Source organism: Suncus etruscus, chromosome 17, assembly GCF_024139225.1.
Source record: "Suncus etruscus isolate mSunEtr1 chromosome 17, mSunEtr1.pri.cur, whole genome shotgun sequence".
NCBI lineage: Eukaryota > Metazoa > Chordata > Mammalia > Eulipotyphla > Soricidae > Suncus > Suncus etruscus.
In genome coordinates, this window is record NC_064864.1 from 29,914,967 (window position 1) to 29,938,318 (window position 23,352).

The 23,352-nt window shown below is 43.2% G+C and overlaps 1 protein-coding gene and 1 non-coding gene across 6 annotated transcripts in view; one reads left to right on the plus strand and one right to left on the minus strand.

Moving 5' to 3' along the window:
• Positions 1-2,810, plus strand: part of LDB3 (LIM domain binding 3) — a 71,247-nt gene extending 68,437 nt beyond the window's left edge. For all 5 annotated transcript variants that reach the window (XM_049790660.1, XM_049790661.1, XM_049790662.1 and 2 more), the window contains one exon: positions 2,721-2,810. In XM_049790660.1, the coding sequence (XP_049646617.1) occupies positions 2,721-2,810 (90 nt within the window). The remainder of the gene's footprint in view (positions 1-2,720) is intronic.
• Positions 2,811-9,784: 6,974 nt separating this feature from the next.
• LOC125995177 (U2 spliceosomal RNA) lies at positions 9,785-9,975 on the minus strand. The gene has a single exon (XR_007490760.1). It is a non-coding gene; the product is annotated as a U2 spliceosomal RNA (small nuclear RNA).
• Positions 9,976-23,352: the final 13,377 nt, after the last annotated feature.

Below are 23,352 nucleotides of genomic sequence, written 5' to 3' on the forward strand. Positions count from 1 at the left end.
CTCAGGGGTTACTCCTGGCTCTATGCTCAGAAATCGCCCCCAGCAGGCTCGGGGGATCATATGGGATGCCCGGATTTGAACTACCGTCCTGCATGCAAGGCAAATGCCTTACTGCTGTGCTATTTCTCCGGCCCTAAGAGCATACATTTGAAAAGATACTTGGAGGGCCCGGAGAGATAGTACATCGGCGTTTGCCTTGCAAGCAGCCGACCCAGGACCAAAGGTGGTTGGTTCGAATCCCGGTGTCCCATATGGTCCCCCGTGCCTGCCAGGAGCTATTTCTTTTTTTTTTTTTTTTTATATTTGGGCCACACCCGGTAATGCTCAGGGGTTACTCCTGGCTATGTGCTCAGAAGTTGCTCCTGGCTTGGGGGACCATATGGGACACCGGGGATCGAACCGCGGTCCGTCCAAGGCTAGCGCAGGCAAGGCAGGCACCTTACCTTTAGCGCCACCGCCCGGCCCCTCAGGAGCTATTTCTGAGTAGACAGCCAGGAGTAACCCCTGAGCACCGCCGGGTGTGACCCAAAAAAAAAAAAAAAAAAAAAAAGAAAAGATACTTGGAGACTAGGGAAGGCAGTACATAGCCCAAAAGATCAGATCTCTGAAGACAAAACAATGCAAGACCTATGACTCATGGAAAGAGTGCCATGGCACAGGGAATTGCAAGTCTGCCTGCTCCTTCAGGTCTGCCGTGTTTGGCAGACAGTCATAGCAGCAGCAGTCCTAAGAGACCAAAAGAAGCAATGAAATCTGGATTGTTCAGGCTGACATTACAAATAAGTTCCAGCCAGCTGTGAAAATGCCACAGGCTACCCCAAAGACCCACCTATAGAAACAGGTTGATTCTGCTCTTTGGAGAATCCTTGTCTTCCCCAAACCAGCCTGGGCAGCACTTACTGCTCTAGTATACATGATTGAGTCATTGTCTTTGTTTTAATTCTGGTGTTCGGGATTGAACCTACCTTGGAGCCCTGCCTGATAGCCTCGATGTTTCACTTCTGAGATGGGGAAACGTTGTACTATTCCTCAGGAGGAATGTTTTTTTTGGTTTTTTTTGTTTGTTTGTTTGTTTGGGCCACACCCGGCGTTGCTCAGGGGTTACTCCTGGCTGTCTGCTCAGAAATAGCTCCTGGCAGGCACGAGGGACCATATGGGACACCGGGATTCGAACCAACCACCTTTGGTCCTGGATCGGCTGCTTGCAAGGCAAACACCGCTGTGCTAACTCTCCGGGCCCAGGAGGAATGGTTTTAAGTAGAGAGAAGAATGGAGGGAATGAGAAATTGAGAGAGAGAAAGAGACTGTCTCTCTCATAGTCTCTCTAAATCAGTCAGACTCCCAGTCTAATTTCAGTTACTCAGAAAATATTACTGAGCTTACTTCTTTCAGTTATGTTTCTATTGTCATCAAACTGCATCCAAATACTATCACCTTCAGATGTATAATTTTATCTCTGCTTTCTTTTTTGGGGGGGCACACCTGGTGGTGCTCAGGGATTACTCGTGGCTCTGTGCTCAGAAATTACTCCTGGTAGGCTCATGGGCCTTATGGGATGCTGAGAATTGAACCCAGGTCCTGAGACAACAACGTGCACCCTACTACCACTCTGGCCCTATATTTGTTTTCTTTTGTTTGGTTTTGTTTTGGGGCCACACCCAGTGGTGCTCAGTGGTTACTCTTGGCTCAAAACCCCCTCCCCAGTGATATGCTTGATACCCCTTCAGTAACAATATTGCAAAGCACAGTGCTAAAAGAAAAAAAGGAAGAGATAGAGAGTATAGAAAAGTAAGAAAAATGGGGCCAGAGGGATAGCACAGCTGTAGGGCATTTGTCTTGCGCTCGGTCAACACTGGATGGAGCACAGTTTGATTCCTGGCATCCCATATGGTCCCCCATATAGTCCCCTGAGCCTGCCAGGAGCAACTGACCTAAAAATTAAAAAAAAAAAAAAAGTAAGAAAAAAATTTGCCATAGAGGCAGGTGGTGCGGGGTGGGGAGTGGAGAATGAGAGGGGAAATTGGGAACAGTGGTGGCAGGACATATGCACTGCTGAAGGGTATTGGATATTGTATGTCTGAAACTCAATCATGGAAAACTTTGTAACTGAATCTTATGGTGATTCAATAAAGAATTCGTTTTAAAAAAGAAGAAAAATGGGGCCCGGAGAGATAGCACAGTGGCGTTTGCCTTGCAAGCAGCCAATCCAGGACCAAAGGTGGTTGGTTCGAATCCCGGTGTCCCATATGGTCCCCCGTGCCTGCTAGGAGCTATTTCTGAGCAGACAGCCAGGAGTAACCCCTGAGCAATGCCGGGTGTGGCCAAAAAACCAAAAAAAAAAAAAAAAAAAAGAAGAAAAATGGAATTCATAGTCAGGAGAAACAGACTGTACCTTGAAGAGCACCTTATCTTAAATGGGTCACTGAAATCTTTTTATTTATTTATTTATTTTTATATTTTGGCGATGCACAGGGGTTACTCCTGGCTCTGCTCTCAGAAATCACTTCTGGCACGCTCGGGAGACCATATGGGATACTGGGAATCCAGCCCAGGTCTGTCCTGGGTCAACCAAGTGCCAGGCAAACGCCCTACAGCTGTGCTTTCTCTCCAGCCCAGTTACTGAAATCTTATATTCCTGTCTGCCTTCCATCCAGACTCATGCCATCGTTGTCTGTTAAGCACTAAAGCTTTGTCTCATGCTGATGTGTTTTCTGTCCCAGGTCTGCCATGTGAATCTGGAGGGGCAGCCATTCTACTCCAAGAAGGACAGACCGTTGTGTAAGAAGCACGCGCACGCCATTAACGTGTAGGGAGCCCTGGGCTTCTGCTGAGCTCAAGCCAGAGCTCTTTCACTGCAGGCAACGAAGGACTCAAAGAGGCTGATGTTTCATCTTGGAGGAAAGAGGGGAGACAGGAAGCAACTGGGCCCTTTTGAAGAATACTTGTCATCCTTTCTTTTGCATAGTTCACACTAGAAGCCAAATGAAGATTCTAAACCAAGCGAGTAATACATTGGTCTAATACTTCAGATGTTCAGGACAGAATTTTGAGAACTCAAAAAGTGGAAAGAAGTAACATTTCCAAAATGATCCACGTCTATGGGGTCACCAAAGCAGGGAAATAATCTCAGAGCGGTTATGGAGAATCCCAAGCATTCTGTGGAGTTCTTTAGAGCTATTCTGGCAAACAGAATGCAGTGCCAAACAGTCCGCACTGCAGGGTATTTTTAGTCATAGCTGAGGGCTGGTTAGCTAAAGCCTACTGGGCTCTCCTCACCAAAAAAGGAAGTGTTGCATTGTTAGCATCATGGAGTGATTTCTCCACATCAGTCTGCAGACCTTGAACAGACCTGAGCATTCTGAAGGGAGCCCAGGCATCAGAGGAGATGGGCAAAGGCTTCAGAAAGGGCATTGGCTCTCACTGCAGAGAGCAGGAGAAAGGCAGACTCTTCACCTTCTCTTTCAATCTGAAACAGCTGAAAGACTTGGCTCCTTTTTGAATTGTGATAGGAAAGTGGAATTGGATTTTTCCAGTTTTGCTTGGCTGTGTGAGTTTTTTTTTTTTAAATGACTGCTGTTAGGTTGTGGGGTTGTGTTTGGCTTTTGTCTTGCTTTCGGGGGTTCATTTTTGCTAATGATTGGCTTTGTTAAATGGGGAGATATAATATTTAATTCCCAATCCCATGTCTACTTACTTCTAAGTCTTTCCTAGCACCCTTCCCAAACAGATCGAATGATGTGTGGAGAAGAGAGAGATGGCGTCTGTAACAGGGGGAGGCAGAATAGGCTGTGAACAGACCCAATCAAAGTTGGGGTGGAGAACTTTTTTTTTTTTTTGCCAACTTCAATAAGAATGAGTTGGCAGACCCTCCCTTCTCAGATTGGCACCATCCTTTCTGTCAGCTCCTTTAAGTGAAGCACAGCAGTTACACAGAATGGTGTTGAATGTAGGAAGGAAAAGAGAGGAGATAAAAATTTTGTCACTTTGGCCAACATTTTAAAAATGTATGTGCTGCATTGATCTAGCAATTATTTAAGTGTGCATTGAAATAGATTCGGGTCTTCAGACTGCTCAAATGTATGAACAATTGTTCGAAGAAGCATTTTAAAGTTGTTGGATGATGCAGAGAGAAGCTTAGTTCCTGAGGTTGGCCATGGTAGACTCTTTTCCTTTTAGGAAACACTGTGATGATGATTGAAAATTTCTTTGAAGCAGGTAGTTTGAATAGATTTTTCTCACTTGCACACTTGGGCTTTCTTTGGGCTGACTCATGGATATCCTCTCTTCACTCTTCTTTTGGGGTTTCTCTTCTCACATTTGCAATGTTGTGTGGGAATGAACTAGAACACGTTTTCTTTTGAGAGTGGAGGCTGTCAAGGGACTGCTGATCTTAATGTCCTTGGTGTGTTCTCCTTGGAGGACATAGCTGATTTTTTTTTTAAAGAACAAAGCCACAAATCTCCTCAGGGAGCACTAAAAAGACATAAATGTGCTTCCACCACCCCAGGGCCTTCTTTCCCTTTGGTGCCATAAGAAAAAGAAGAGAAAGACTAGGCAGAGTGAAATCTGCAGGAAATGCTGGGAAAATTTTCAGGCATTGCCAACAAATACCTTAGACTTTTCTATACTTTTTGCAGAGTTCAATATACATGGACTAGGAGGTTGCTGAATATTTATTTGTAAAGGCTCTAGATGGCTTTTCTGAAAGCAAAAACTAAACAGAACTACTAAATCACCAGAGACTTGTCTTGAGGAAAGGAAAAAATGTTCCCTAGAGTTAAGTTTCCAAAATAACTTTTTAAAGGTTTACAGATACACACACACACACACACACACACACACACACACACATCATTAAAAGGTTTACAGTCATTATTATGAGAAATGAACTATCTCAAAGGATAATTTTGTCAGAACTTTTTATTCAATTTTTTTGCATCTCAGAGCAGTATAAAGTCTGAGGAGCTCTTTTTTCTTTTCTTTTCTTTCTTTCTTTCTTTTTTTTTTTTTTTACCAATACACAAAACAAGCAGAAACCATTATAAAGGTGGCAAGGGAAGGAGATAGCTTTGAGTATGGTTCTTAGAGCAGAAAGATGGCACTTGCCTTATTTGTGGCCAATCCAGGTTCAATCCCTACCATCTTATACAGTCAGTCATCCAAGCCCTGCCAGGAGTGATGCCTGAGCACAAAGCTGGAGTAAGTCCTGAGCAGCTCTGGGTATGATTTAAAAAATAAAACAAAAACTTATGAATATGGTTTCCTCAGTGTCTATAAGATGGATTAAATATTAGGGTTAAGGTTATAATTATTCAACTTATTATTTCAAGATAATACCCATGTCCTATAGCATCAAACACAGTTTTCAGCTGATCATGGTGTGGCTCTGTTATATTTAAAAATCTATAGTTCTTGTCTCTTTAATTGAATATTTATAAACATTAACATTTTACAACTGGGTGATTTGTATATGCAGTGTTTATGTTAGAAACTTAGCTTTTATAAGGTTCACTTCTCAAACCAGGTACTCCTCCTTTGGGTGTTTTTTGTTTGTTTTGAAAAAATGTTTAAGATGTCAGAAGTGGAATGTAGTATGGTAGAGGTGTGCTTCAAAACATTTTGCATGTTTTTCTTTAGGGGGAGGGGCAGCTTATGAATTCTACTTTTTAAAAAATAAAACCTTGAAAGAATATGCAAATACTAACTTTTCTGTACAATTCTTTTTGATGCGACATTAAAAGTAGGTTATTTCTAGGTAGTTAAAAATATAGTTTGAGGGGCCAGAAAGATAGCACAGAGGTAGGGCAGTTGCCTTGCATGCAGCCAACCCAGGGTGGACGATGGTTCGAATCCTAACATCCCATATGGTTCCCCTAGCCTGCCAGGGGTGATTTCTTTTCTTTTTTTTTTTTTTTTTGGTTTTGGGGCCACACCCGGCGATGCTCAGGGGTTACTCCTGGCTGTCTGCTCAGAAATAGCTCCTGGCAGGCACGGGGGGGAGGGGGGGCATATGGGACACCGGGATTTGAACCAATCACCTTTGGTTCTGGATCGGCTGCTTGCAAGGCAAACACTGCTGTGCTATCTCTCTGGGCCCGCAGGGGTGATTTCTGAGCACAGAGCCAAGAGTAACCCCTGAGCTCCACTGGATGTGACCAAAAAAAAAAAAAAAAGTTTGAGATAAAACAAAATGCCCTATAGAAAAGAAACACATAACTTGCTGACTATGTTGGCTGTATAGCTCCATAGTTCAATAGAAACAAAGATATATGAATAAAATGTTTTGCTTACAAAGTATATTTTCCAGAGGCAAAAGTTATAGCATAGCATAGCAGGTAGGGTGTTTGCTAGGTACGTGACCTACCCAGGTTCAATCCCCAGGATCCCATATGATTCCTCAGACCTGCCAGGAGTGATTACTGAGTGAAGAGCCAGGAGTAAATCCTGAGTGCAGCCAAGTGTGGCCCAGAAACAAACAAAAAAAGTTAATTTTCCAGTTTAACAATAAGCCTGGAGAGCAGAATTTTCTTTCTTTCTTTCTCCTTTGTTTCTTTGTTCCTTCCTTCCTTCCTTCCTTCCTTCCTTCCTTCCTTCCTTCCTTCCTTCCTTCCTTCCTTCCTTTCTTTTCTTCCTTTCTGTCTTTCTGTCTTCCTTCCTTCCTTCCTTCCTCCCTCCCTTCCTCCCTCCCTCCCTCCCTCCCCTCCCTCCCTCCCTCCCTCCCTCCCTTCCTTCCTTCCTCCCTCCCTCCCTCCCTCCCTCCCTCCCTCCCTCCCTCCCTTCCTTCCTTCCTTCCTTCCTTCCTTCCTTCCTTCCTTCCTTCCTTCCTTCCTTCCTTCCTTCCTTCCTTCCTCCCTACCTTCCTCCCTTCCTTTCTCTTTTTTTTCTGGTTTTTGGGTCACACCCGGCAGCGCTCAGCGGTTACTCCTGCTCTATACTCAGAAATCGTTCCTGGCAGATTTGGGGGACCATATGAGATGCCGGGATTCGAACCACTGACCTTCTGTATGCAAGGCAAATACTCTAACTCCATGCTATCTCTCCAGTCCCCAAGCCAGGAGTTTCAACCTCTGCAAGCAATGTGTGTGTGTATATACACTGTCATGACCCCAATGAGCACCGCAATCAGAATGTGGGTGAACACTACAACTGAAGGAATACGATCCCCAGCAAACATTGTGGTAGTACGTGTGAATACTGCAAATACATGGCCCAGGTTAGGACTACAACTAAGCACACAACCCAGGTCATGGTAACAACAACAAAAAGAAGGGGAAATGATAAGTAAATAAATAATGAAAACCTTTCCAGTTTTGTTGTTGTTTTGGGGTCATGTTCAGCTATGAATGTAATGCATAAGCATTACTACTAAGGACTTGGGTGGGAGACCATATGAGATGCTGGGGATCAAACCCAATCAGCTCCATACAAGGCAATCTCTCCAGCACCAAACAAGGAAAACTCTTCTGAGAATACAATGTGTAACAAAATTCATTCAATCATTTACCAGATCTTTTGGTATCAAATATTACTTTAAAAAAAAAAGGGGAACTTTTTCATAATTCATTTGATTCTTAGAACCCTTTCTGTATCAAAAATTGCAAGAATTGTGCAATTATTGGAGCTGGAGCAATTGCACAGTGGGCAGGGTATTTGCCTTGCATGCAACTGACCTGGGTTTGATCCCTGGTATCCCACATGCCAGGAGTAATTTCTGAGTGCAGAGGTAAGTGCAGAAGTAAGCCCTGAGCACCACCATGTGTGGCCCCAAAACAAAAGCAAAAAGAGTTGTATAATTATGAATAAAATAAAAATCCACTATTTGGGGACTTCTTAAAGCTATAGCCATTAAAAATTTAAAAGGGAAGTGTCTTCCCCAGCACAGACAATTAGCTAGGAAAACAGCTGAATCTTTAATATGGTAAGACAAGGGTTTCATTTGGTTCTTGGATTCTTTTTTTTATGTTGTGTGTTTGCGTGTTTAGGGGAGATGGGGGTCCATCCAGTCATGCCAGCACTTACTCCTACTCTGTGTTCAGGGATCATTTCTGGTGGTGCTTGGGGACCTTATGTGGTGCCAAGGACTGAATCTGCGTCAACTGAAAGCAAGGCAAGTCCCCTAACCACTGTACTAGTTTTTTGGACCCCCAAGAGAGTTTAATTTGGTGCCTAGGAGCCACTCCTGCAGTGCTTGAGTGAGTAGACTCAAGCACTGAGTAGACAGTGCTTGCAGTCAAACCTGGGTCTCCTGCATGCAAAATATCTCCTCATCCCTAGAGGAGGGTTTAGATCAAAGCTGAGTACCACCTGAATGTATTGGAAGAATCTCTCTAAGTTTAGCTACCTGAAAATCAAGGTAATAATAACTATTTCAGGAGTTTTTTTTTTGGGGGGGGGGAGTCACACTGGGTGGTGCTCAGGGGTTACTCCTTGCTCTGCACTCAGAAATTGCTTCTGGCAGGTATAGGGGACCATATGGGATGCTGGGATTCAAACCACCGTCCATCCTGAATTGGCTGTATGCAAGGAAAGCGCAGTAGGTCTTTGCTATCTCTCTGGCCCCTACTTCAGGAATACTTTGAGAACAAAATGCAATAGTTTTCAGATGAAAATTTCAATGCCAGTGTCAATTTATTATCACTAATAGAGAGAGGTCAGAACCCAAGGCCTTTAGTCCTGCTTCAGTTTCTCAACTCCAGCTTGTCTATCCATCCAAAAATTAAAAAATTTGAAAAAATAGTAGCAAGAAAACAGATTATACAAATAAGTCAGAATCATGAACTAGATGGATCAGAATTTTGCATAATTGCCTTATACTAAAATTTCTGCCTTTTTATCGGAGGAATTGGGATAAAATAAAGATTTTGGGCTGGGGGAGTTAGGGTGATATCTCAGTAGATTAAGCACTTTGCATGCAGGAGACCTGAGTTTAATCCCTGGCATGGCATGTTCATCTTAGTCCCAAAAGAAGTGACTCCTTAATAACTGAGCTGGAAGTAGTCCTTGAGCACCACTGGGTATGATCAATTAACAACAACAACAACAACAAAAGAGTATGTGTGTTATAGATAAGGACAAATGAGTAAACATTTCAAAAACCCAAGATTCTTGGTGGCAGGTGAAGCATTGAAGTATAGATTTGAACTGGCCTTGGAAAAGTGCATAACTAATAGACACATGAAACTGCTTGTGTTCCTGCCCTATTGCTTTGAATTATCACTGTCCAGGGTAATCAGCGCTTCCCCCCAAAGATCTTTCCTGCCTAGTAACTATGATCAAATCCTGATGTAGTCCATCTATGAAAAATAATAATAGTTCATGAGGATCTTGTTGATTATGTCCAGCAAACTGGTCTTTAAGCTGACCAATAGCTTATCTTAAAGTCTTTAAGATTGGGCCCGGAGAGATAGCACAGCGGCATTTGCCTTGCAAGCAGCCGATCCAGGACCAAAGGTGGTTGGTTTGAATCCCGGTGTCCCATATGGTCCCCCATGCCTGCCAGGAGCTATTTCTGAGCAGACAGCCAGGAGTAACCCCTGAGCACCGCCGGGTGTGGCCCCAAAACCAAAAAAAAAAAAAAAAAGTCTTTAAGATTGATATACTTGTTATGTCCGTCCCACAAGGTTTTGATAATCTTGCCAGATTCTTCTGCTAATTTGCCTTTATGTCCCAAAGGATTTAATCTGTTAATGTCCTTCTTAGAATAGTCCTGATCAAAAATAATGTGTCAAATTTGCAATATTATACAGGTATTTCAGTATTGAGTTCATTTAGCAAGTGCATTAATTAATTTTGCACCGTTCCTGGATGTACTGAAATACCAGGTTGATGCGTGGAATGGACGGAGCAAGCTCCTATTCCAGTTCTGAGTGCCAAAAATCCATTTAATATATTGTCGTCGAATAGACGACGTATCAGATATTAAACTAATAAGAACAGATACTACACATGATCTCAGCCAAAAGGCCGAGAAGCGATTGTTAATTTATTTAATATATAGTGACTGAGAACCTATTATGTGCTGAACACTACTCTAAATATTAAGAATATGATAGTAAACCAATCAGACAAAAACAGACCTGTTCCAACAGAACTTAAATCTGAAAAGGAGGGCCGGAGAGATTACATGGAGGTAAGGCATTTGACTTGGTTCGAATCCTGGCATCCCATATGGTTCCCCGTACCTGCCAGGAGTGATTTCTGAGCGTAGAGCCAAGAGTAACCCCGGAGTAACCCCTGAGCGCTGCTGGGTGTGACCCAAAACAAACAAACAAACAAAAATCTAAAACGAAATGAGCCAAACAACACACATAAGTTACATTATAAGAAGAAATAATTGACTATTTAAAACTAATCTTCTAGGAAAAGATAATGCTGGACTTAGTCTCTTTCTTTGGGGGGGCGTTTGGGTCACACCCAGAGATGCTCAGGGGTTACTCCTGGCTCTGTGCTCAGAGATCGCTCTTGGCAGGCTAAGGAGACCATATGGGATGAACCAGGTCCATCCTGGATTGTCTGCATACAAAGCCCTATCACTGTGCTATCTCTCTAACGCCTGAACTTTGTCTCATTGATGACAAAGATGTGGCATGGAGTGGATTCTGGATCATAAAAATTTGGGAAATAGCTACATATGCTTTAGCTCTGGAGATAACATACAGATTAGAGTTGTGTAAATACTCCATCACTTAATAAAACCTGTTTAACTTATTTGGGTACAGAATATGCACTCCATGAGGCTGGAGAGATAGCACAGCGGTAGGGGGTTTTGCCTTGCAAGCAGCCAACCCAGGACCGATAGTGGTTCGAATCCCAGCATTCGATATGGTTCCCTGAGCCTTCCAGGGGCAATTTCTGAGCAAAGAGCCAGGAGTAACCCCTGAGCATCGCTGGGTGTGACCGAAAAACCAAAAAAAAAAAAAAAAAGAAAAGAAAAGAATATGGGCCTGGAGAGATAACACAGTGGCGTTTGCCTTTCAAGCAGCCGATCCAGGACCAAAGGCGGTTGGTTCGAATCCCGGTGTCCCACATGATTCCCCGTGCCTGCCAGAAGCTATTTCTGAGCAGACAGCCAGGAGTAACCCTGAGCGCTGCTGGGTGTAGCCCAAAAACCAAAAAAAAAAAAAAAAGAAAAGAAAAGAAAAGAATATACACTCCAATTGGAAAACTTTGCCTAACATTTTGATTCAGTTTTTCCTGAGCTCTAGTTTCTCTAGTACAGTTCTCAGTCAAATAATCTTTCTCAAAGATTTAACCCATTTAGGGGCCAGAAAGATAACATGGAGTCAAGGCGTTTGCCTTGCATGCAGAAGGACGGTGGTTCGAATCCCAGCATCCCATATGGTCCCCCGAGCCTGCCAGGAGTGATTTCTGAGTTATATAGAGCCAGGAGTAACCCCTGAGGGGTGCCGGGTGTGACCCAAAAACCAAAAAAAAAAAAAAAAGATTTAACCCATTTGAACTATTTTTATTTATTGGTTTGATAACCACACCGAGTTTTTAATGTTCTAAGATCACTCCTGGTAGTGGTTAGGGATTAATACTAGGGATTGAATTTGGGGCTCCTCCATGCAAAACATACTCTCCAGTCCATTGAGCCTATTTGCTTTTGTCCCATTTGTCTCTGATTCTATTTGCTTACTTTATTATTTTATCCGGGAAGGTGGTACTTTGAGCCACACCTACAAGTGCCAAGGGGCTGCAGCTTCTAGCTCTTTGCTCAGAAATCACTTCTGGCAGTGTTCAGGTACCATATGTGGGACAAGGGATCAAGCCCAGCTTGGCTGCATGCTAACAAATATAATGTTCAATGCTGAACTCAGGACAGGGGAGTCGATTTTAGCTTCCATTATTCTTCATCCATACTGCCCATGTTATTCCATGTAAACACACTGCCTAACTAAAACAGAGTGCTTATTACTGTAAATAATAGTTTCAAGACACATCGCACTGTCCAGTTGTCCTGTATCTCTCCTGTATAGAAGTTCTGCAGCTGCCACTGTGTGACCTGACCATCCTAACCCCCACCTCTTTCAGACTCTTTATTTCAGTGTGTTGCAGGTACCACCCAGTCATTGAAGTTTGGAATCTGGGAGTCAGTCACTATGAATGTCTTTCTTCACCCACGGCTGCTCTTTTGGACAACCAATAATTACTAGCCACCAAATTTACTTCCTGAAACTGTCTTGAATCTGCTCCTCAGGACTTCCGTCTCCAAATATCTCTTGTTTCAGTTATGCCACCTACTTTCTTACTGACAGCATCACTTTCGTTTAACTTGGGGTGGGGACCACACCTGTTGATACTCAGGGGTTACTCCTGGTTGTGTGCTCAGGTGTCGTTTTTGGTTAGTACTCAGGAGATGAGATGTACTGTCACGGCTTGAATTGGGATCAGCTGCCTACAAAACTAGTGCCTCAATTTTTTTTTTTTTTGTGCCTCATTTCTTGTGCTATTTCTGCAGCCTCCTATATTTATTTTTGGGCCAGACTCCATGATGCTCCAGGTTTATTCCTCACTCAGAGCTCAGGGAACACACCTAGAGGGGTTTGGGGACCATATGTGATGCCAAAGATGGAACCTGAGTCAGCTTCATGCAAGGCATACCTTATCTGCTGTATTATCTCTCTACTCCATTTCACTAAACAATTTTAAATTAACTTTGAGGTATTATGTATTAAATTTGAGGTATTAGTATTAAATTTAATTAAATCATTTAAAATTAAGTCCCCTTCATTTTGTCCCCAAACCACGCAGAACCCATACCGCATAGTGGAGTTAGGGAAACATTTTCAAAAATAAATTTGATCAGGGCCAGGTTGTAACTAAAAGGAAAAAACATATCTTACATGTGAAATGCCCTGGTTTGATTCTGAATACCATATGGACCCCTGAGCATAGATGAAGATGAAACTGGGGACCCGGGCCACTGTAGGGAAAGGTCCTGCAGCAAATAAAATAAAATAAAATAAAAATATATCTGATCCTGGACTGAAAGATATCTCAAAGGGCTTGAGCTTAAACTTTGCATAGAGGAACCCTGAATTTGATCTCCATCACCACCTGAACCCCTGAGCACTTCCAAGAGTGACCTTGACCACTGAGCCAGAGGTCAGCCCTGAGTACTAACATTTTGATCCTGTAATGGTCTCAATTGACACTCAAACAGAGGTCAGGAATAGAATTTAACAGTAGAGTACTTAACTTATCTATGTGAGGTCTTGAACTTGAAACTCGTTTCCACTAAAACAAATCCCAAAATTCCCCAAAACACTTCTTTTTTTTTAATTTATTTTATTTTTGGGGAGGACCACACCCAGCAGCACTCAGAGGTTACTCCTGGCTCTATGGTCAGAAATCGTTCCTGGCAGGCTCGGGGTACCATATGGAATGCTGGGATTTGAATCACTGTCCTTCTGTATGCAAGGCAAGCACTCTACCTCCATGCTATCTCTCCAGCCCCTCCCCAAAACACTTCTTTTTTTTTCTTTTTTTTTTTTTAATTTTTTCTCTTTATTTGAATATCTTGATTACATAAATGATTGTGATAAGGTTTCAGTCATATAAAGAACACCCCTCTTCACCAGTGCAACATTCCCGCCACCAATGTCCCAAATCTCCCTCCATCCCACCCCACCCCCACCTGTACTCCAGACAGGCTTTCCAGTTCCCTCATTCATTCACTTGATTATGGTAGTTCTCAGTGTAGTTATTTCTATAACTGTGCTCACCACTCTTCGTGGTGAGCTTCATGGAGTGAGCTGGTGTTCCAGCCCTCCTCTCATTGTCTCTGAGGATTGTTACAAAAATGACTTTTATTTTTCTTAAAACCCATAGATGAGTGAAACTATTCTGCGTCTCTCTCTCTCTCTCTCTCCTTCTGACTTATTTCACTGAGCATGATAGATTCCATGTATATCCATGTATAGGAAAATTTCATGACTTTATCTCTCCTGACAGCTGCATAATATTCCATTGTGTATATGTACCACAGTTTCTTTAGCCATTCGTCTGTTGAAGGACATCTTGGTTGTTTCCAGAGCCTGGCTATTGTGAATAGTGCTGCAATAAATATAGGTGTGAGGAAGGGGTTTTTGTATTGTATTTTTGTGTTCCTAGGATATATCCCTAGGAGTGATATAGCTGGGTCGAATGGGAGCTCAATTTCCAGATTTTGAAGGAACCTCCATATCGCTTTCCATAGAGGCTGTACTAGATGGCATTCCCACCAGCAGTGGATAAGAGTTCCTTTCTCTCCACATCCCGCCAGCACTGATTGTTCTCATTCTTTGTGATGTGCGCCAATCTCTGTGGTGTGAGGTGGTATCTCATCATTGTTTTGATTTGCATCTCTCTGATGATTAGTGACGAGGAGCATTTTTTCATGTGTCTTTTGGCCATTTGTATTTCTATTTTATCAAAGTGTCTGTTCATTTCTTCTCCCCATTTTTTGATGGGATTAGATGTTTTTTTTTTGTAAAGTTCTGTCAGTGCCCTGTACCCAAAACACTTCTAAATGACTTTCGAATTATCCCTTATTAAAAGTCCAAGCAAGGGGCCAGAGAAATAGCATGGAGTAGGGCGTTTGCCTTGCATGCAGAAGGACAGTGGTTCGAATCTTGGCAGCCCATATGGTCCCCCCGAGCCTGCCAGGAGCAATTTCTGAGTCTGGAGCCAGGAGTAGCTCCTGAGCACTTTCGGGTGTGACCCAAAAACAAAAACAAAAAAATTTTAAATGCATATATACTGTATAAATGTATTTAGTATTTTATATAGTTTGGCTAACATTAAATGCACACCTAAGAGTCATCTTCATAGCTGCTTCTTGTGAAAATAGGAGATAAATGATACATAAATAGTCAATTATTAGGGTACTACGAAAATATTGAGGCAGGAATGCAACTCATGTATGTTGTGCCATGGAAGAGTTAAGTTCAAGGGTTAAAGCAATAGTATAGTGAAGAAGGCACTTGCCTTGCTTGTGGGTGACCCAGATTTAATCCCTGGCACTGAATATGGTCGGTCCCTGAGCTCCTACCAGGAGAAATCTCTAAGTGTAGAGCCAAGGATAGACCCGTAGGGTGGCTCCAAAACCAACCAACTAAAACAAACAAACAAACATAAAACAAGAGAAGTTAGCCCCACAAAGCTTACTGTCCCCTCTCCCTATGATGTTTTATATGCAGATTAGCTTGGACTTTTACCTCCATGCTATCTCTCCAGTCCCAATATGCATTAAATTTTAAACATTTTTTCTGTTTGTTTTTTTCCATCTACAATTAGTTATTAGATTGTGGGGCCAGAGAGATAGCATGAAGGTAAGGCATTTGCCTTGCATGTAGAAGGGTGGTTCAAATCCCGACATCCCATATAGTCCCCTGAGCCCGCCAGGAGCAATTTCTGAGCATAGAGCCTGGAGTAACCCCTGAGTGCTGCCAGGTATAACCCAAAAACAAAAACAAAAAACAAACAAAAAGATATTAGATTGTTTAGAACTAAAAATGGCAAAAGAAGGCCATGGTCAAGGTCTGGAAAGATGATCCAATGGGCACTTGCCTTGCATACAGCCACCCCAAGTTTGATTCCCAGCATTCCATATGGTCCACTGGGCACCTCCAGAAGTGATCTGGGAGTGCGGAGCCAGGAATATGTCCTGAGTATAGCTTGTAGTCCAAAACACTCAAACAAACCAAAAATATAAAACAAACAAAACAGAAGGTCATGTCATAATCACATAGGTGGGGACTGAGTTTCTCTTTTCACAAACAAATTGTATTCAAAACTCAAAATAAGTTTTTAAATAAACCCTGACAAGCTACCTTTCCAATTGCAAATCAGTTATCCCTTATCTAACACTAGTCCAAAGTCTCTTTGATGCATGAAAATGAGGAGACCAAAACTATTTCAAATGATTTTTTTGTTTTTGTTTTTTTTTTGTTTTGTTTTGGGTCACACCTGGCAGTGCTCAGTGGTTACTCCTGGCTCTGCGCTAAGAAATCCCTCCTGGGAGGCTCAGGGGACTATATGGGATACTGGGATTCGAACCACCATCCTTCTGCATGCAAGACAAATGCCCTACCGCTGTGCTATCACTTCGGCCCTCAAAATGATTTTTAAATAGAAGAGATTGTACAGTAGGGAGGGCACATACCTTACACACAGACCACTTAGGTCCATCCCTGGCATCCTATATGGTTCTCCAAACTTTCCAGGAGAGATCCCAGAGCACAGTCAGGAATAGCCCCTCAGTACATCTGGGTGTGACTCCAAAACCAACCAACCAAACAAGAGAAGTTAGCCCCAGAAAGCTTAGCTGTCCCCTCCCCTCATGAGGTTTTATATGCAAATTAGCTTGGATTCTTTTTTTTTTTTTTTTTTTTTTTTTTGGTTTTTGGGCCACACCCTGTGACGCTCAGGGGTTACTCCTGGCTATGCGCTCAGAAGTTGCTCCTGGCTTCTTGGGGGACCATATGGGATGCCGGGGGATCGAACCGCGGTCCATCCTAGGCTAGCGCAGGCAAGGCAGGCACCTTACCTCCAGCGCCACCGCCCGGCCCCTAGCTTGGATTCTAACAGGGATAATGAGAAAGTCATTTATAAGCATTTTGGGGGCTTTTGGGGGATTTGTTCTTGGAGTAACAGGTATCAAGCTCAGGGCCTCACAATAAAAGGCAAATATTCTACTGCTGAGTTCTAAATGGGTATTAAATTGGGTATTAAATGAGATTATTATAGGATCAACAAAGTTTGTTTTTTTAATTATTTAAAGAAAATGCATCACGGGAGCCAGAGAAATAGCATGGAGGTAAGGCATTTGCCTTTCATGCAGAAGGATGGTGGTTCGAATCCCGGCATCCCATATGGTCCCCTGTGCCTGCCAGGGGCGATTTCTGAGCATAGAGCCAGGAGTAACCCCTGAGCAGTGCCGGGTGTGACCCAAAAATTAAAAAAAAAAAAAAGAAAAGAAAAAAGAAAAGAAAATGCATCACATAGTTAAACAAACCTTTGTTTGTTTTTGGATCACATCCGGCAGTGCTCAGGAGTTACTCCTGCTCTGAACTCAGAAATCGTTCCTGGCATGGGGGACCATATGGGATGCTGGGATTCGAATCACAGTCTGTCCTGGATTTGGCTGCATGCAAGGCAAAAGCCCTACCACTGTGCTCTCTCTCTCTGGCCCCTGAACAAAAAAAATTTTTTAACCTAAACACAGTCTCTGGGAATGTCAAAAGGACTTGGCATTTGTGAGGAAAAACTGGTGCAAGGCATCCAGTGTGTGACTGGGGTGGAGGTGGAATGCAAGTAGTGAGGGTATTCTATCTTGCATGCAGTCATCTCTGCAGGGACAGCTGCTGTCACCTCCCAGTTTGTTTGTAACCTTCTGGTGAGCTGTAGGATAGGAAGGGAGGTGTTGGAGAAAAGTTGACACAGATTAGAGAAGGGCCTGGTTCATCATAGGGTACGGTTTTTGTCTCCTTTCTTTTCTTTTCTTTTCTTTTTTTTTTTTTTTTTTGTGGTTTTTGGGTCACACCCGGCACTGCTCAGGGGTTTTCCTGGCTCCGTGCTCAGAAATCGCTCCTGGCAGGCACGGGGAACCATATGGGACGCCAGCATTCGAACCGATGACCTTCTGCATGAAAGGTAAACGCCTTACCTCCATGCTATCTCTCCGGCCCCTTTTTGTCTCCTTTTCAATACAAAGAATATACAATTTCAAACACAAAATAAATCACAAAACTCAGTATTTATTTGAAAGAGAAAATGAGTCACAGGAAATTACTGGAAATCAGTGAACTTTCAAGTCTCTTTATTTTGAAATCGTTTTAGGCAAGTAAAATTCTTCATAAAGCCTAAGAATGTTCCAGGAATCTCATAACCTGACTTTCCTGTCAACCTACAACATTCTATAAACTCTCGGTATTTATAGGGGCGTTTACAAATAAGGAATACCTAAAGCTTCATTAGTTTCTGATAAAACTACTATGGAGGAATAGAGTGACAGCACAACGGATAGGGTGTTTGTCTGCATGTGGCCGACCTGGGTTTCCCGTATCCCCTATGGTTCCTGACTCTACCAGGAAGGGTGATTTCTGAGCCCCTGAGTGCTGCCACAGTTAAAAAAAAAAAAAAGAAAAAGAAAAAGAAAAAAGAAAAAAAAACTATTCAGAGAGAAGCCAATAGAATGAAGAATATTATATTCATTTTTTTTGGGGGGGTATTAATTTTCTGGCTTACAATCTATGTTAGGGAATGACAATGTTTTTCCACGGCTATCTAGAAACCAGGACCAAGATATGCCTTGATGTTGGGAGTTGGGGACCAGAGCTATAGCACAGTGTTAGGGCATTTGCCTGGCATGTGGCTGACCTAGGGTCGGATCTAGGTTCGATCCCTGACATCCCATATAGTCCCTTGAACCTGCCAGGAGCTATTTCTGAGTGCAGAGCCAGGAGTAACTACTGAATGGCACCGGGAGTGACCCAAAAACCTAAATAAATAAAAATAATAACATCTGGGGCCGGGCGGTGGCGCTAAAGGTAAGGTACCTGCCTTACCTGCGCTAGCCTAGGATGGACCGCGGTTCGATCCCCCGGTGTCCCATATGGTCCCCCAAGAAGCCAGAAGCGACTTCTGAGCGCATAGCCAGGAGTAACCCCTGAGCGTCACCGGGTGTGGCCCAAAAACCAAAAAAAAAAAAAAAAAAAAAAAATCTGATTATCAAGGAAGTGGAAGCTTGAAATGGGCCTAGACTTTGCTAGGCTTGATCGCCAGGAGCGATTTCATAGCATAGAGCCAGGAGTAACTTCTGAGTGCCACCGGGTGTGGCCCAAAAACAAAAACAAACAAAAAATGTGCAGCTAGGATTGTATTCTCTTTGGTTAACATTTGTTGTGGAAGTTCCTCTTCTTGGTAGAAACACTATATTTTCTTTTTTTTTTTTTTTTTTTTTGGTTTTTGGGCCACACCCGGTGACGCTCAGGGGTTACTCCTGGCTATGCGCTCAGAAGTTGCTCCTGGCTTGGGGGACCATATGGGACACCGGGGGATCGAACCGCGGTCCGTCCAAGGATAGCGCAGGCAAGGCAGGTACCTTACCTTTAGCGCCACCGCCCGGCCCCGAAACACTATATTTTCACACAAGTATTGGGAGAGGACAGACTTGAGTTTACTTCCATAAACATTCATAAGTCAAGCCTGGTACATAGCTAAGTACTTTTCACATTCCACATTTTTCATTAGTGGAAGGGTAATGCTTGGTTGATGGTATGAGCTTGATGGTGCAGTGCTCCAGCCTGGTGGTATGAGGAGGGATGGAAGCAAGTGGTAGGCATGTGGTTCCAGGGATCAAGCCCAAGGTCTTGCATATACTAGACATGAGCTTTACCACTTGCATTATTTACCTGATTAAATATATGAATTTAATAGCTAAGAATTTGAATTTAGAGACAACGGAGGCACAATTCCTGCTCCATCAGAGGCAGTTTGATGGATTAAAAAATAAATAGTTTTGCTATCATATGGCACTAAACATTTCTTCAAAAAAAATTTTTACCATGTAAGCATAAAAACAAAGGACGTAGAGCCCAGAGAGATAGCACAGCGGCATTTACCTTGCAAGCAGCCGATCCAGGACCAAAGGTGGTTGGTTCGAATCCCGGTGTCCCATATGGTCCCCCGTGCCTGCCAGGAGCTATTTCTGAGCAGACAGCCAGGAGTGACCCCTGAACACCGCCGGGTGTGGCCCCCCCCAAAAAAAACACAAAACAAAAAACAAAAAACAAAGGACGTAAGCATATCCTCTAGGGACCCTCGTGATCATACACATTTTGGGGCCCCACCCAGCTGTGCTCAGGGGCTACTCCTGACTCTGCACTCAGAAATTACTTCTGGCAGGCTTGGGGAACCATATGGGATGCTGGGGAACAAACACCCCGGTCAACCAAGAACAAGGCAAATGCCCTACCCACTATGCTATCTCTCTGGCTCCTCATAAACTTTTTAGGTAAAGATAAAATTATGCCCTGTCTTAAATGTTATTAAATATTCTGCCCCAAAGAAGATGCCATTGTGACATCATATACTCCATGTCAAAAGTTAGTAGGTACCTTGACTTGCAAAATAGAATGCATGGAAAGTTAATAGAATAGAAATAAGCTCCTGGTGCTTCAGGACTTCTCAGGAGAGACACTATCTTGGCCTGGGAGTAGGCAATGAAGGCATTTTAGAGAAGGAAATTCCTGAGCTAAGGCTGGAATGAAGAACTGGAGTCCAGCCCAAGATGAAGCAGAATTCAGCCTACTAATTACTAAACTGCACAGGGCTGCATTTGAAGTAAGGCTCATTAAGAGTTTTATAGTTTGTTTTCTTTCCCCTTCAATACAAACACTAATGGACCAATCACTTTCTAGAAGGGAAAAGAAAGGTAACTGAAGTTAATTGATTGTTGACTATGCCAATTGTTTGCCGAACGTACACTCAGTTAATTCTCACAAGTGTTGTTATGATTGATTCGATTTATCCCCATTTTATAGATGAAACAGGGATTGAAAGGTTGACAAATTCTTTTCAGGGTCAAAATTAGGAAATTCAACCAGAATTCTGAGTCTGAAAAGTTAATTTTCCTCCTCCCAGATCCCAGTTACTTAGCTTGTTTCTGATGTGTTTCGCCAGTGTGTGGAAGCAGCAAAAAAAAAAAAAAAAAAAAAAAAAAAAAAAGGACAGGTTTCAAATTTCAGGGAAGAAAGGAAAGAAAAACAGGCTTCCATGTGCTCCCTGACAAACTCCTTTCCTCATGGAAAGTTCTGTGAAGGAACAGCTGAGATCCCTCTGCCTGGCAATCATAGCACTCACGAAGCCAAGAGCTGCTGAATCTGGACTTGAAGTAAGGGTTCACTGGATCTACTTTGGGAGTGTCCACTGAAGTCTGCTTTATTCAGTTTATAATTTGCTGTAAACAGCTCGCTGTTCCTAATTAGACCTGTCTGAGCATGCCTGAACATTCAGGAAACGAGGACTTCTTTTTATGGTTCTCTTCTCAGTGGTAAAAAATGAGAGCCCTCTTCAGTCTCATGAATCTTCTTAATCTGTTGGGCCTTGATTCCAAGACTCTGGACTACAGTCGAGAAATGTGTGGATCCTGGTCAAAAGTCTGGCAAAGGCCTGGGTGAGGGAATTGTTAGCTACCATGAGTCATCTCTTCCAAGAGAAGCTTCTGTGATTCTATTTAGCAATGCTCTAGGAGACATAAATGTGGCTTCTCTGATACTTTTCGTTTTTTTTTTTTTTTTTTTTTTTTTTTGTTTTTGGTTTTTGGGCCACACCCGTTTGACGCTCAGGGGTTACTCCTGGCTATGTGCTCAGAAATCGCCCCTGGCTTGGGCAGACCATATGGGACGCCGGGGGATCGAACCGCGGTCCTGATCCTTGGCTAGCGTTTGCAAGGCAGACACCTTACTTCCAGCGCCACCTACCCGGCCCCTCTCTGATACTTTTCATGTGAGGAGAGACGAGAATATTGATTTGACAATTGAAAACTCCTGATTAAGAGTAATTTTGAGGGGGCCGAGAGATAGCATGGAGGTAGTGCATTTGCCTTGCATACAGAAGGACAGTGTTTCGAATCCCGGCATCCCATATGGTCCCCTGAGCCTTCCAGGAGCGATTTCTGAGCACAGAGCTAGGAGTAACCCCTGAGTGCCACAGGTGTGGTCCCAAAACCCAAACCCAAAAACAAATCAAAAAGAAGATAGTAAAGTAGGTAGGGCACTTGTCTTGCATGGAGTCAAACTCAGGTTTGATCTCCAGCATCCCATATGGTCCCAAACACCACCTGGAGTGATTCCTGAGTGCAAAGCCAGGAGTAACGAGGTCATCTGGGTGCGGCCCCCAAACCACTCAAACACACACATTATCATAAAGTGTAATTTTTACTAATTAACTAAGAAATAATTATGAATGCCAGAGCAATAGTCCAGAGGTAGGGCATTTGCCTTGTACACTACCAATCTGGGTTCAATATCCATCATTTCATATGGTCCCCTAAGCACCTCCTGGTGTGGCCCAAAACAAAAAAGAACAACAAAAATAAATTATGAAGTTGGAGACATAATATGGCGGGTAAGATGGTTGCATTATACATGTCTAACCTAATCTTGAGCCGCGGCACTCTATATGGTCCCTTGAGGTCCCAGAAGTGATTTCTGAGCCCAGAACCTGTAATAATCCCTGAGTACTGCTGAATGTGACCCCCCCAAAATAATTAAAATACACACACACAAAAAGGAATTAAGTATGTGTATAACTTCAGAGGTTAGAGGTTGATCACATGCTTTGCATGCAGAGGGCTCAGGTTTGATCCCTGGCACTGTACGGTTCTTTAAATTCTACTGGGAGTGATCCCTAGGAGCCAAAAGTAGCTCCTGAGCATCACTGGATGTGATCCAAAAACAAAACAAAACAAAAAAATAAAAAGAATAGCATAGGTGCCAGAGTGGTAGTATAGCAGGCAGGACACTTCTTTTGCACATGACCAACTCAAGTTTGGTCCATGGCATCCCATATGGTCCCTCGAATACTATCAGGTATCAGAAGTAATCCCTGAGTGCCGAGCCATATGTGGTCCCCATAAAAAGACGAACAAGAAGAAGAAGGAGGAGGAGGAGGAGGAGGAGGAGGAAGAGGAGGAGGAGGAGGAGGAGGAGGAGGAGGAGAAGAAGAAGGAGGAGGAGGAGGAGGAGGAGGAGGAGGAGGAGGAAGAGGAGGAGGAGGAGGAGGAGGAGGAGGAGAAGGAGAAGGAGAAGGAGAAGGAGAAGGAGAAGGAGAAGGAGGAGGAGGAATACTCACTAAAAAAAATCTGAAAAATGGGGCCGGAGAGATAGCATGGAGGTAAGGCGTTTGCCTTTCATGCAGGAGGTCATCGATTCGAATCCCGGCGTCCCATATGGTCCCCCGTGCCTGCCAGGAGCAATTTCTGAGCCTGGAGCCAGGAATAACCCCTGAGCACTGCCGGGTGTGACCCAAAAACCAAAAAAAAAAAAAAAATCTGAAAAATGCGTATTTTATTTATCACATAATCACAATCTCACTTCCCAGAGATGACCACAACAATTTTTTTTTTTTTGGTTTTTGGGTCACACCTGGCAGCACTCAGGGGTTACTCCTGGCTCTATGCTCAGAAATCATGCCTGGCAGGCTCAGGGGACCATATGGGATGCCGGGATTCGAACTGCCGACTTTCTGCATGCAAGGCAAATGCCTTACCTCCATGCTATCTCTTCAGCCCCTGACCACAACATTTTTGCCAATTTTTTTACCACTTTTTTTTTTGAGAATAGTTTGGGTCACACCCTGTGGCAC